This window comes from Cyanistes caeruleus, chromosome 3 (genome assembly GCF_971803275.1).
Source record: "Cyanistes caeruleus chromosome 3, bCyaCae1.hap1.1, whole genome shotgun sequence".
Lineage (NCBI taxonomy): Eukaryota > Metazoa > Chordata > Aves > Passeriformes > Paridae > Cyanistes > Cyanistes caeruleus.
Genome location: NC_141703.1, coordinates 66176066 through 66191954, shown reverse-complemented (window position 1 = coordinate 66191954; position 15889 = coordinate 66176066). Strand labels below are relative to the sequence as shown.

General features: G+C 34.1%; 1 protein-coding gene across 19 annotated transcripts in view; it reads left to right on the top strand.

Annotated features, from left to right (window-relative positions):
- NBEA (neurobeachin) overlaps positions 1-15889 on the top strand; it is a 460255-nt gene that overhangs the window by 122469 nt on the left and 321897 nt on the right. For all 19 annotated transcript variants that reach the window (XM_086881592.1, XM_086881590.1, XM_086881589.1 and 16 more), the window contains exons 12-17: positions 1111-1263; positions 2005-2173; positions 10851-10930; positions 11620-11682; positions 11791-11888; positions 13665-13757. In XM_086881592.1, coding sequence (XP_086737718.1) covers positions 1111-1263; positions 2005-2173; positions 10851-10930; positions 11620-11682; positions 11791-11888; positions 13665-13757 — 656 coding nt within the window. The remainder of the gene's footprint in view (positions 1-1110; positions 1264-2004; positions 2174-10850; positions 10931-11619; positions 11683-11790; positions 11889-13664; positions 13758-15889) is intronic.

The following is a 15889-nucleotide window of genomic DNA, read 5'->3' as shown; positions in this document are numbered from 1 at the left end:
ATTCTTAAAACATATGTTGTTTTCTGGATGTTTTTTACATTATATTCACTTAGATGCAGTTTTTTTTGAAAGGATGTATTCTATTTTTTTCAATATATGCTTATATTCTGTTGGCACACATGGTGGGAAAAAATCATTTTGTTTCCTAGTCTCAATTTTATTATTTGTAAATTGTCTGTTGTATCTGTTGTTCATTTGCATGTCATCAAATACTTCAGAGAAGACAAAGAGCTTTTTTTTCTTAAATCTCCATATTCCCAGACCATAGTTACAGCATTAAAAATAATTGAAAAATATAATCACAGAATTATTTATGTTAGAGAAGACCTTTAAAATCGAGTCCAATTCCTAACCCAGCACTACCAAGTCCACCACTAAACCTTGTCCCTCAGTGCCACATCTACACACCTTTTAAATACCCCAGGATAGTGACTCCATCACTTCCCTGAGCAGCCTGGTCCAGTGCTTGACATTCTGTGGAGAAGGCAAGGAGAAGGATGTTCAGAGTTTTTTACTATTTGTTAATCTGTTAATTAGTATAGAAAGAAGTAAAAGTCCTCATGCCACGCTACTACATAGGAGCAGGTCTCAGCAGTGATTTTTCAGCATATGCTATGAAACTGAAAGAGTCCTGAAATTTGAGGAAACCATGAACCCAGCTCCTTCGAACACCTACTCAAGTTTAAGAAACAAATGCAAGTCTCTCAATAATGTGTGTTTGCACACTGAGACACCCAATTTCAATAAGACACTTCTTTAATTTAAGAAGAAATAAGGACTTCAGATGAAGTAGAAATGTAGGATCCTGACTGGATTCTAATCAAATGAAAACAAACCCAACTAAGCAAAATACCAAAAAACAAACAAACAAAAAAATAAAGTTATTCATGAATATTTTAACATGCTAAATATATCCATTAGAAAGACCATTAATAGTGTTAGAAAGTATAAAGCACAAACTGTCTTTATATTAAATGACATCAAAACATGCAAGGCTGCATGTAATTACTAATGATGAGCCAGGTGAAAATATTGCTTCATAGTTCTGCTATAATTATATTAATGAAGAGTTTTTCTTTATCTTTTTTCTTTCTGATTATTTTCTCCCAGTCATCTAGAGTTCATATAACCAGAGCAGTTCTGGAACAATTTTTGTCATTTGCAAAATATTTGGATGGATTATCTCATGGAGCACCTCTACTGAAGCAATTATGTGATCACATCCTTTTTAATCCTGCTATCTGGATACATACCCCTGCAAAGGTAATGGTATGCTTGAATAATGTTATGACGTGCCTACAACAAAATTAAATGCCTGTATTATTTTACAACATTCTACTTAGGTTTTTGGGTTTGCTCTTTTGGGTTTTCTTTTTATAAACATGTAACAGAAATGATTTTTAGATCATGAAGTCTGTACACTGCTTAACTATATACTCCAATATCTTTTATAATTTTTTAAAAGCAGTTAAATTATTGCCTAAGGTCCTGTCTGATTCTATGAAAAGACTGCTTCAAGAAACGCAGTTCCTTTTTCAGTGATTGCATTACATTTTTTTCCTGCATATTAAGCATAAAATTTTGTGTTTTTAATTGCAGGCAAAATGTGTTTTGTTACAAATTAACTTAAGCTCTCATTTTAATTCAAACTATGTATTCTAGTTTGATAAAATCTCTAAAATGTTATTGCTCATCTCTGGTAATAATGAATTACTTGTTTTCCTAAGTAATCATAGTTGAGATATGCAAACCAAAGTGAAAAGTGGCATTGTCCTAAAAACTGAGAATATATACTTCTCGTATAAAAAGTCAGAATAGAAATCAAGCCAGTATGTTTATCGTTACTTAAGTCATTCCTAGGTACCAGTGCAGGCCTTGTCCTAACCAGCGTTGCAATTAGTCTTTCAGTTTTTTATATCATATTCAGAGTCTATTCTAAAAAGACCCCTACAGTGTACGGTTACTGATACAGAGATTTATGTGGAGGACTGTTTCATTCCTCAGGTGCAGCTGTCTTTGTACACCTACCTGTCAGCTGAATTCATTGGGACTGCTACGATCTATAACACCATCCGCAGAGTGGGCACGGTGCTGCAGTTAATGCACACGCTGAAATACTACTACTGGGTGGTCAATCCTGCTGATAGCAGTGGCATTACTCCGAAAGGATTGGGTAAGTGCCACACCTAAGGAGGAAAATAAAAGCATTTCTCTCATAGGAAGGTTTATGATGTAAATGTCTGAAAGCTCCTTGGATCTGTTTAGCAAGAAGTAAATAAATGGCAATAGTTGATACCAGAGGTCATCAGTAGGAGGACTGTGGAAGTACTTTTTGGTGTATCATAAACCCATGCTGATAATTTATGTTTATATGTATTACCAAAAGATTCCAACACTGGTCTCCAGTCATGTAGTATATACTTATGTGGGCATAACTTACGAAATATATTAAAAAGATTGATTTTTTCTTCCTCTGTAATGAAGAGGAAATATTACATGTATTTCATATGCCAAAGAAAGTTTTGTGAGGTTTGAGTCATTAGTAGTGTTAAGTGACCTTGAAAACAGAGTGGAAACTTCCAGTTCTCACTGCAGAGGTTTCTGAAGCTGTATTTCCAGTTCAACAATATTTTTCCTCTGTCATTATAAAATAGAGATTTATTCAACTTTGCTTAAATTGATTCACTTAGCTTAGCAGAGGAGGTACTGAATGACAGCACCAACAAAATGCAATAATGGGTACTGCTTGAGCACTGCATGTTACAGATGTGTATTAACCAGAACAAATCATTCTAATCCTATACATTCTGGCTGTAATGCCATTACATTTAGCTAACTACTTGTGTAAAGCAGGAAGGATTTGGTTGAAAGTCCCTGAAGAAATACCTGATAAAGGTGAATTTATTAATTATTCTTGTTGTGTAAATATTATTGTCATGCTGAGAAATTGAATAACTGGGGAATATTTCTAGTACTGCCACATATCCAAATATTCGGGAGTATTACATATCTAACACATTAGTTATTGGAGGATTCTTATTTGTAAGTGAGCTGCATGCATAGGGGTTTTCCTCAATATTGTTTTTTTTAATAAATAAAACCAGAAATTACAATTCTTTTCCTAGATTAGGTATCCTAATGGGCAATGAAGTTGTTGAAGGTCACAGAAAGAGCTGCTCTAGGATGTTGGAACACATTCATAGTTTTCTCAAACTATTAATATTAGATGAAGAGTAGTCTTCAAAAATTATTAAAATTTATTTTAAAATACTTAACAAAATCCTTCTGTTCTCTGTTCATTTAAACGAAAGTTTGAAATCCTAGATAATGAAAATTACCTGTGATAGGTAGTTAGTTAACTTGAAATCTATCAGTGATAAATTATATTATCCACTTACGCTGATTCTGGATTCCTGCTGCCAAAATAGAATTAACTTCTTTTTTTGGTGCCTGCAGTGAGGATGTCTCCTTCTGACCTAGATATCTGCTGATTATGTACAGTGGAGTACAAGAGTCAGTTGTCTTAATACAGGCTTCTAGCATCATTTTAGTCTCGGTGGGGTATCTCACCTGCCTCTCAGAAGGATGCAGGTTTCCTGTGTATCCAACACCAAATCTGCTTGTTTTGGTAGATATTTTGTATACTTTATAGCATGACTACTTACAATGATAAGTATGTTTAGGAGGCTGTGTCTTACCTCTATTAACAGGCACCGAGAAATGCTTTGTTTGAAATGTAGTTGCTTCTTAGACTGTGTTGCCTCTATTGGTTAGATCTCCACTAACCTTGGTGGAAGGTTAGAAGCTGGTCTTGTGTGGGAACTGCACTGTTGATGTCTGAAATTAGGGTGAGCTGAATCCTACCCTGGGAGTGGCTTTATGCAGATTCATACTTTCAGAGATCTGCTCTGTTGAGGTTTACACTGCTATGCTCCTTTGGTACAGTTTTACCATCAGACAAATTAACTATATCTGAGATCAGTGAGGAACTGGGATGTTTAAAACTCAGATGATCAGCTAATGTACACTGTGTTTGTCACTTTTGAATACCCAGCTGTTCTGAGGTGAAGTTTTCAGGTGTCAACCACATTTACAGCTAGATAGAGACTTGGAAAATTCCTCAACTAGCTTGAGAGTGGAAGTTTGAGAATACAGTCTACTTGTTATGGCTGATGTTTTTTATTTTTTTTTTCTAGTATATTTATTTAAATTTTAAAAAATCCTGTTCTTCTGTGTTGTAATGCTACTACCTAACAACACTTTGAAAATGTATTGCATATTACAGATTGCTTCCTTCTGGCTAGGTTTGCTCTTTGTGGAGTCAGTGACATTTCTTTCTGTGGGAAGCATGGATTGTTTTTATCTTGCCCAGATCTGTCTCTTTGCAGTTAGCTGTGTTTTTTGAGTATTTGTATGTGTAATGCTGTTGGATCTTTATTTATCAATAACGGAGGGGGCTGCAGGTAGGCACTCCTTGAGCTTTATTTCCAGCATCAGCCTCAGGACAAGGTGAGACACAAAAGATGTTGAAAGCTCATGCCATTACAACAGCAGCCAAAATTCTCTTGGTTACAATGCCTTTTAAAAAACTTTCTAGCCAATAGGGTAATGTTAAAAGCTTAGAAGTGTTTGCTTAAGTGAATCATTAAAGCTGCATGTACACTTTGCTTCTAACAATGTTTGCTTGTTGTAGCTTAAAAACAATGGATAAAGCTTCATTATTAAACTTACATTTTAATATTATCTTGCTTATCATATGTTCTAAGGCCAGCCTTTACACAGCTCAAAAACACAGCCTTATTGTTTCCTGTCCTTGCAGGTCTTTATTCTTGCACTCTTCTATTCTGAAATCTGTTTTCACACAGCTTCTGAGAGTTTTCTATCTTTTCTATTTCCCACATAATGCCAGTTGCATAGCCTCAAAAAATATATAATGTATTCATCAAAATCTTAACAGAAGGCATGAGGTACACGAGGATACAAAATTAGGAATGAGAAATGAATCAGTTAACTCTAAATTAAGCACAGATATGGCTGGTTTACATCCCTGCCTTTTCTTTCATTCAAAGTATAGTACATCCTCCTCTCATTTGTGTCAGTTCCAGACACAATTTTTTTTTTTCATCTGGAAGGCAACCAGGTCAGTTCCTGAAAAGTAATCAGGCAGTGTAAATTAGTGAGTGCTTGGTGTAGCAGTTTGAAAACAAAAATCAAAATTTCTAAGGCCTTCATGCAGTAGTTGGGAAGGTGTTTTATAAAGTGATGCCATGCATATTTTTAAAAAACATGTGATCCACTATATCTGAATTTTCTCATTTTGTCTTTGGTTAGATTTATAGATAAATTTGACTTTTTGAAAGTTTAATGGCTTCTTTCTTCCTTGTTCTCTATCCTCTTCTTCCCTGCAGAAAGCCCTGTGTAACTGATAAAGCTACAAAGTAGTAGTACTTATTTTTCTGTTTTTAAGAGTGGCTTTTCTTGTGTTGCATTGAAGAATGTCAGCCTATCAGAGAGGTGGATCAGTGACTTAGCAACAGATATCCAAACCCAGCACAGCTATGGAGTTTTCTCCATGCAAATCAGCACTAGGGATTTTTTTGTTATTACGTCACAGATAGCTTGTGCTTCTGACTAACAGACCTGTAATAACTGTGGTGATTTGCAAGGAAATGACTGTGAAGATGTAATAATTGCTGGGTTGCTAAATTTAATTTCATATTAACTTCATTTCATAAAAGGTTTTTTTATGAAATCCACATTAGTTGCTAACAGTTGATAAAATTCCTGAAAATATTTAAAAATGTTTAATCACCTGGATATTGCATCACTTTTCATTACCAGATGGGTTTTTAACATTAATGCATGTCTGGCTAATTCAGACAGCTTACAGTAATAGAATACAGTCCTAGAAGTAGCTGTAGTTATTACTCTTAAGGCTTTTTTATTTTTACCTCTGTTTTCAGTATCTCATAACTTCACCAATCCCAATAGTTAAAAAAAAGTAACTCTTCCAGGATTTTGGCTTTGTGGTAATTTTTATTAGCCTGCCTGCAGCCCCTACTGCCAGCAAGTCTGTAATTTGTTGAAATGTAGAATAATGTATAAAAAATTTTGTTAAAGTAAGAAAGTTGCAGTGTAAGAATACAATTATGTGAAAGTTAAAGTTGCTGTGTTATAAGTAGTATTTGATATCTCAAAATGGAAGAATAGGACTAATTTTCTATTAACATTAATTTTAATGTATGAAACAGAAAAATGTCATCATGTGAGTAAATTACAGCTGAAATTCTAGGCTGACTTGATGTGAGACTTTTCATATTTGGAGAAGGCTTTACTCATGCCATTATCTGAAATTTGACTGCATGTGCTAAAGTGCTTTCAAATAATTTGCTGTCATATTAGGAAGTAAGCTTATTCATGCAGACATTTTAGTAGTGTGATGTTTTCTTGTCTTCTAGGCATGTCATCTTTTATGTGGAGATACTGAAACACTTTTTTATATTAGTAGTTTGATTTACTATTACATGCTGACAATTACTCTTCTTCAGGGTTTTATTGCCTTCCGCTGTCTTAATAAGGCACAAAGTGGGTGAGTTTTCTGCAGTGACAGTTTAGTAACCTTATTTTAAAGCCAAGGGAGCTCAATATTGAAGTCTCCCATTTGGCAAATGATGCTTTCTTTTAAAAGTGAAAGCTTTTCTTTTGCTTCTCCTAATATGGGAAGTATAAAGGCTTTTTAAAAAATTGATTTTTTTATAAATAAAATAAATAAATAAAAATTTTAAAAGGCTCACATACTTATTTTAAATTTGGTTTTGTATCTTCTCTTTCATTATTGGTTTTCTGTTCCATGCTGGTATTCCTTCTTAGATTCAGAATACTGAATTCATATTTGTGTTTTCATTTCCTTCTGAGGTACTGGAAACACTGTTTCAGAGTGTAAAAGTGTCAACTTTTCCCATAATTATTCTTAGTAAATTGTTAATAATTATTCATCTAAGTTTTAGATGTAGACCCACACAGGGGAAACAAGTTGTCTGTTTAAAATTATGAGTTACACTTTTCTTCTGATGTTGCTTGTTTCAATTTTTTTTAAAAACAGCTTAAAAAGTCAAACTAATTTCCAAAGAATAAAATCTAAATTTTATTATTTATTTTTCCATTTGGACTATGGTTAGCTGTTATCTTGATTTGCCACATGCATGCCTTTAATATTTTGTTAAATCATACGGAATAAGGATAATAGGATCGCCCAGCTATTCCAGTATCAAACACAAAACAAAGCAGGCAATGTAGTGTAAATTATTTAAAATCTATAGCCGTTTTCTGTAATTATATTATTTTATTTTATGTTGAGTTGGAAGGGACCCATCCAGTCCAATTGCTGGCCCTGTATAGGACACCCCAAGAGTAGCATCTTGTGCCTGAGGGCATTGTCCCAGCTCTTGAAGTCAGGCAGGCTTGGTGCTGTGACCACTTCTCTGGGGTGCCTGTGTTGTATGAGGGAAATGTGCATTTAAGTTCCCAACTACTGTGTGGTTTAGTTCATTCCTGAACTGAGTGGCCAAGCATTTCTCACTACTGCTGTTTCCTTCAGTGTTCTTCACACTCCAGCTCTCCATGAGTACTACCTTTATATGAGTAGCATCATGTATCCTTACTGAGAATCCATGGTGGTTAAAGTACAAGTTACATCATGTTAAATAGTTTTCAAGAATGTTTTTCATGTCCAATATTTTTGAACATAATCTGTAGAAGTGGGAATTACAGAAATTATTGTGAGGAGAAAGTAGCTATAGTTTTTCTTTTTGTAGATAGAAAAAGTTCCATATAGTTATTTCAAGAGCTGGATTAGAGTGGAAATCAGTCCTTGTTAGACTTGCAGCAGAGAGAAAATCAGGTGCTCTGTGATCCACATATCATGTGATGTTATTTATGTGTGCATGGAGATGAGATTCTGCTATCTGTATCATGTTTTATTAATTTAAGGAGTAGAAAAATCATGCTTTTTACATGCTAAAAAAAAAAAAAATCAAAACAGATGAAAAAATGTTACATTTGGCTATTGGTAGAACTGATAATACAATTTAATTCCCAAAGACAGAATTCCAATTCCAAAGAATTGGAAATTCTTATTTTTGTTATTCAAAGCTCCCAGTCGGTTGTGTTTTTTTGTTCTTGGTTTTTTGAGGTTTTTTTTTGAGGGTGGATTTTGTTTTGTTTTAGTTTTTTGGTCTTTTTTTTGTTGTTGTTGTTTTTTTTCACAGCAGTACTGTTTGTACTTAACTCTGTGAATATGTTTACTTATTTCTTATTTATTTCTGGTTTATGGGCCTATAATTTCTCTATGCTTCAAGGATGAGCTGGATACAATTATAATTTTTTTTTCATTTATTTTTGTCTGGGTAAAGCTGGCTAACTCTTATTATGAGTGCATATTTTAAAAAATCTGACGCAAATGATGGGCTCTGTGAAAAATACATACATAAAGAAATCTAAAAGCAGGAAATGCTTTAATGACTCATCCTTGTGTGGGATAAGGGAAGCATCCTTTCTCTTTGCCAATTAAAAAGAATGTTACTATTTTGTATTAGGGATTTATGGTTGCTGTACCAGATCTTGAAAGGATTATCTTCATAATTGATCTAATTTGAGATTGGTTTTAGTCTTTAGCAGTGCTGACTATCAGTGTCTGAGTGATGGTGACACTGAATTGTCTATATGCAGTGATGGACACAAAGATTAATAGTAAAAAAAAACTACTTTGCAATGTTTGAGTTGAAAAACAAGATCTACTTGTCTTTCTCTGCCTCAGTATATGTGTAGATAATGTATACTTTTTTAATTGTGTGATAAATGACATCATTGTTTGGTCGGTAATACATTTTTCAAAAATAAATCTTCAACTAGGAATGAAGTAATTTAATTAGCAATGAAGTAAAAAAACTATAGTGGAAAATCTGATTTAGGTATCTTTAGAACTTCCTATTTAATTCTATTCAGTCTGTGTCAGATGATCATTGCATCATATTGCTGCAGTCGTTTCTTCCATTCTTTGTAGCTGTCTGGTGGTTACATAGCCTCCAGTTTCTCCAGCCTGTCCTATTTCTCCTTGCTAGTCCTCTTTTAATTTCTGAAACCAGTGGAGTCTTTTGGGTAGCAGCTAGTCCCCTTTTTCTGATTCTAGAGCAGTGAAGCTTCCTGACCCAACTAAAAGGCAAGGAATAAATAGTACTAGCGGACTGAAGGGAAAATTACACTTTACCTGCTTGGCATAGCCTGCAAGCAGCAACTCCTTTGGTAGCCTTTGGATGTTGAAGAACCCTTTTCAAGGTTGTCACACCTCTCCAGGGAAAAGACAAAATGTCAATTTTTTCTTTTAGTCTTGGTTTTCAGATATTGTCTGATATTGAATCCCAATTAGGTGTAGGAGGGAAGAGGGTGTAGAAAGAAAGAAACTTCTGTGATGCTGTTAGGGAACTTGAATTTAAATTAAAGGGAAAAATAGCTAAATTATATAAAAATATAATATTTATTTATTTATTAGATAAAAATAGCTTGTTGATAACAAGCACTCCATTGCTAAAAGTTCATGCAGCATTTAATATGATTGCATCTAGTACAAAAAAAAAACAACAAAAAATCCAACTGACTTCTGTTTTTACAGTGGAAAACAGATGTTTCATGGTGCCAGTAGAATTATTTAATATAAACTATTCTAGTATCTTTGAAACGAATCTGTTAGAACATTTTACTACAGTACCCTCAGTGTTCTTACAAACAGTGGGTGGAGGGCTTGAGATTTATTTGCTTTTTTCTGAGGAGTACACAGTTCTTCTCTTTCCACTCCTAAACAGGGAAGAAAACTTGAATGTATTAGCCATTCTTTTTGTTCCTCCTAGTGAAACAAATATACATTCCGTTAAGGTTTTCCCTTGTTGCAAAGCTGAGTTACTGTGTGTAAACCAGTGGCTTCACTTCAAAAAGCATCACCAAAGACAATTAGAAAAAATCTGGATTGGAAATAATAATGAGACGTAGACTGTTTTTAAAGTTTGATCTGTGTTTATCAGTATAAGATGGAATAGTATAGGCTATTGGAAAAGTATAGGCTGATGGAAAAATAATTTAAGTTGCCTTTATTTTTACTGGTCAAAATTTAAGGCTGTCTATGCCATGCATTGTCTGAAAAGCAGGAACTTAACAGAATTTCCAGTTCAAATTCAATATTTATGAAAAAGTAGAATGGGAAATACAACAGAAATAGTTTCAAATTACTATAGTTGTTCAAGTTCTGGCTTGTTTAGATGTTTCTGTTTTCATAATACACTTCATCAAGCACAGTTGTTTAAAGTATTATGGATTACATTCTTTTTCCTGGTTTAAATTTAATATTTTCTTTAGATAGTAGTTTCTCTTTGGTTAAATGTCTTTAGTTTCTTAAACTACAGGTAATGGTTACCACTATTATTTTATAAATCCTTTCTCTGTTGGTTTTCATGTAGATGGTATTTAATGTAGTTAAATGTTTAACAACTAACAAGTTGCTTATCACATATTTCTGCCTATCTACTACTATCACCTCATTACTATCTTTCATCTTCCTGTTTCCTTTTAAAAGCCGTGTAAAATATAATATGGATTTATTTTTTTCCAAATGGAACATCACTTAAATATATTGTGTTGAAAATGTGATTCTGAAAGGTTATAAATGATATAATTTGCAAATATGAACTTTTATATAAGAGTAGAGTATTAAATCTGTCATAGGAACTGTGATTTCCTTAAGAAGCTGCAGTGATTAAAAGAATTAGTTTATATTTAAAAGTGCTATATTTTGTTTCTTCCAGATGGTCCTCGGCCCTCCCAGAAAGAAATCGTATCATTAAGGGCATTTATGCTTCTGTTCTTGAAACAACTTATATTGAAGGTAAAATGGTCTATTCCAGAATGAAACATTGACAGCTGTTGTATACTTGTAATAGTATCTTTCATAGTAGAAAATCAGTAATACCTGTCCAGTATTGTGTCTTTTCCTGGTTAATTTAATGTTTATGCACATCCTTCTAATCAACAGAGAAGTAGTAAATGCACACAAAATTTTTTATTAACCTCACCAGACTCTGCCATGTATATTTTATTAAATGCTTAATATATTTATATTCAATATATAAAATATTTTAATTGTCATATTTATTATATTTTAATTAAAATATAATTGAAATTATCAAACTAGTTATTGCTTTTACCTTCTCATGCATTCTACCACTGGTAGAAATGGTGTAGGACTCTTTCTCTCTGTTACAGCTGAATGCTACTCTTTGAGGGGTAATCTGCCACTTGAGACTAGACTGAAAACAAGTATTTTCTGTCCTGTCTCACAAACTGCAGGAGTAACAGTAATAGTTTGTAGTATCTCTGGGCCCACACTAGAAGAATCTGACCTCATTCTGTTTTAAACTGTCAATGCAATAAAGGAAAGCAGTAGAATGATAGAATTTAGTCTTTTAGGTTCAGATAAAAAAGCTGTAGGATTATTTAACTAGGTCCAAGGTTTGATTATCCAAACCTGAGGAATGTATTTACTCTGAATAATGGCCCTTTTTTTTTTTTCCTTAGGATCGAGGAGTGAAAGAAGATGAACTGCAGAGCATATTAAATTACTTATTAACAATGCATGAGGTACATTTCTGTAATTACCTACCTTTTATTGTAACTATTTATACCAGCTCTGTGGGAAGCTTGTTGTTGAGGTTAGTTTGTAGAATAACGTTGGTGCTTGTCATACAGGATGAAAATATTCATGATGTGCTGCAGCTGCTAGTGGCACTAATGTCCGAACATCCAGCATCCATGATTCCTGCCTTTGATCAGAGAAATGGGATACGGTAAGACAGTGAAGTGAGAAAATACATTAAAAGTAGTTCCAGTATCCTCACTCTCCAGTTTGCTTCTTTTTTCACATAAATATCACACTTGCTGATCTTTTAAACTTCAATTTCATTAACTTAGGCTTTATTTTTTGACAAAGTGAGTGATTTCAATATGTTGGAGGAAAAAAAGAATTTCCACTTAAGATTACCATTATGATATCTCAAAGAAACTGCACTGTTTTACTTGCTTCTCAATCTCAAATAGAATGTGTAATTAAAAAGATGCATCAAATAGCCGTGTATCTATCTCAGAATAATTTAAAATATTTTTTCTTTGTATTTTTAACATTCTCTGGGGAGAGGAAGAGGAAAACAAGAAATCATGCCCTAGCCTCTCAAATTCTGTCTGAAAAAAGTAGAATTAATTTATTTATCTGTTTGGCTGTAAAATTAATAGCTGATAATTCCCAAAGAAATGTTATTTTTGCAGGGGTTTATGTCTAATTTGGAAATATATTTTTTTTCAGGGACTAATAATTTCCATGTTAATAATTTCATGTTTACTATGACACTTTATTTTGTGCTGTTTTGAAAATATTTTTGAAAATGCCAGGGGTTTGTAAAATCCCATAACATCTAGTACTTGATAGATTCAAGCTCCATTTTGCCTAAGTGCCAAGATATGTACAAAGATATGTAATTAAAGATATGTACAAAGATATGTATTTAAAACTGTCTGAATGACAATGCTTGTTGAAGGAAAGACTCATGGTTAGGACTTTGCTTTCTGCCTATAGTTTGTATTCAAACAGAGTTCTCTCCCTCTCATTTTTTGAAGAAAGGTAAGTCTGTTCTGGAAGACTGGAGACATCTTTATGTAACTGATATTGAAAGTGTTTGATGGTGCAGTGTTTATGTTTGAAAGTCTATGTTCAAGAACTGGGGAGAATGCACAGAATTACAACTTTTAATTGTTTAAGAAACAAAACAATACATTCCCAAATCCATACAAAAAGTTAGGTTTGCCTAAGATGTCAGAGGACAAAAGCCCCAGAGGCCATTTGATAATAGCAGAAGTCATTTCAAAAGATGAAGATCTTGTCTGAAAAAGCACTCATTAGTGGAAAAAGATTAGAAAGTAGGGCTAAAAGCTGAAGCCAAGCTAATTCTAATGGAAAACTAAAATATAAATTAAAAAACTTGTTACGGAACAGTGCAGGGCAGGGGTAATGTTTTTTGTCTCTTAGTGACTTCAGATCAAGGCTGGCTTCCTTTCTGCAAGACTGCATAATTTGTGTTTAAACCTGTAATATTGATTTTATTACTTAAACAATAATTAAATATTTAATAATTAGATCAGTTAATATTTGAGGCACAGGGGTTTCTTTTATACAGAATTTAAAAGCAGAGGGTGTAATGAAAGGAGATTTTTACTAGCATCCAGGTACTCCAGGATATGATCTTATGTGTTCCAATTTGCTTCTCTTGTCCTAAGCTCGGACTGTCGTTTATTTGCTTGTTCCAAGAGAGAAGTAGAGGATAAGATGTTACTTTCTGTTATAAAATATTGAACTGAACCAAACTGCACCATGTCTCCAACCTGAAGAATTCATGATCGAACTCTTACGCTGCACTTGATCCTTTCAGTATATCCTATTTTGTGTAAATTGTTGTTATTATTTATTTCTTTATAAATATCTTTGCCCAGTGAAATACAAGCTAGATATGTGATGTTTATTAGTGCAATCTATATATATGATGTTTGAGCTTGAATGTGTTTTTCTTTTTTAGAGTAATTTATAAGTTACTGGCTTCCAAAAGTGAAAGTATATGGGTGCAAGCTTTGAAGGTCCTTGGATATTTTCTTAAACATTTGGGTCATAAGTAAGTGTTGTTTTAAAATTTTTGTAGTGGTGTATTTAAATTCATAGTTCTTCATGTCTTTTTGTCGTGATTACTGTATATTTTTTGTTGGTTTTTAGAAATTACTTCAAATTATTAGTTTTTCTGAACAATAATTTGTACACTGTTAGCTTTAAAAATCAGATTTTTTTTTTTTTTCCAGTTACCTTGCTATAACTATGATGTTTGAAGCAATACATTGGTTGTCTTTTAGATATACGATATGCTGAAACTTGAGTCTTAAAACAAGGGAAAAACAGTTTCCAGAAATACATCTTATAACTAAATATTGCATGTTCAGCTAAAGTTAACAGGAAACATATGAGTGCAATCTAAAATTTGCTTCTGGAATTATCAGTGTCATTGCAATAAAATTTTCAGGGCAGCACTTCTAAAAATAGTTTTAGAAGGATGGGAAAAATGAAGTAGAATATTTCATTGACATGGGAATATTTCAGAAGGAAAAGCAGATACATCAAGCAAGTGGTGTTTAAAAAAGGTGGTAAGGACATATCTCTGTGCAAGAGATACTCACACAGAAAATGTGGCAAGTTAAAAAGACCTGTTACAAAATGGTCTTACTTAGTCTGATCTTCCATATTATAGTGTCAAGAAAGCGCTAACGATCATGCAGTGCTGCATAGCCTGCTGTTGCCCATTTTTCCCCTTCTACGTGTGGTGTTAATATCCCTGCTGGGATTACCCCAAAATGGCATTTTAGCGGGAAGCTGTGAATTATAGAAATTAACCATGTGCTTCACAAGAGACTTCATCATGTAAGGGAAGGAGGTAGGAGTCCAGCCGGAGTGTGGTATTGCTAGAAATGCTTTTCTCGGTAAGATCAATAAAGTATGCCTGTATAATTGAGAGACAGTTAGCTGAGAATATGCTTCTAAATGGGATTTTTCCTTTGGGACCCAGCAAGTCAAATACTGTTCTGGGAATTAATAAAGCAAATTGATAGTCCACTCAAGAATCTCCAAGGACTTTTCAAACATTACTTAGTAAAAGTCATTCACATTGATAGGAGTTGAATTAAGTATGATACACCAGATGAAGATTTGACTTGTCAGAAGCCTACTTGTATCCAGATAAATACATTTGTTTAAAATATTTATCACTTATGCAGAAAATCATGTAGCAGCCTATGTCCTGGGTGCATCAGGCACAGCATGGCCAGCCGGGCAAGGGAGGGGATTGTCCTGCTCTGCTCTGAGCTGAGGCAGCCTCACCTCCAGTGCTGGGGGCAGCTTTGGGTGCCACAGTATAAGGACATTAAACTATTAGAGAGTGTTCAAAAGAGGACCACAAGGATGCTGAAAGGCCTTGAGGGGAAGCCATATGAGGAGTGGCTGAGGTCACTCACTCTGTTCAGTCTGGAGAAGACCGAGGGGAGATCTCACTGCAGTTACAACTTCCTCAGGAGGGGAAGGAGAGGGCAGGCACTGACCTGACCTCTGTGGTGATCTGTGACAGGGCCCAAGGAAATGTCCCGAAGCTGATTCAGGGGAGGTTTTGGTTGGATTTCAGGAAAAAGCTTTTCACCCAGGGGGTAGCTGGGCATTGGAACAGGCTCCCCAGGGAAGTGATCATAGCACCAAGCCTGACAGAGTTCAAGAAGTGCTCGGACATTGCTCTCGGACACAGGGTGTGACTCTTGGGGATGGTGCTGTGCAGGGCCAGGAGTTGGACTCGGTGATCTTTTTGAATCCCTCCTAACTCAGCATATTCTATGGTTACAAAAAAAAGAAAAGAAATTTTCCAGAAGCTGAAATTTTAATTTAACTTCTACTTGCAATTATATAGATAGATCAGTGTAGTTTCCATTGTTGAATGAACATATATACTTAGCAAAAAATTAACTTTATTTTTCATGTAATTGGAGTGATTGAAATCCCTTTGAATACTCTGTGTAACTTTTGAAGTTTTTTTTTAATTTTTAGACCTCTGAACATCTGCAAATGTGCATATTTTATGTAGATTTTAGCAAGTAAAAACACCCTTCCATTTCATGTTTTACAGCTAGTGCTTGTGCCTTTTTGTTCACATACATATGTGAGCATACACATGACTTTATGAAATGAAAGTCGAGCACAAAAATTATAAAGTACTTG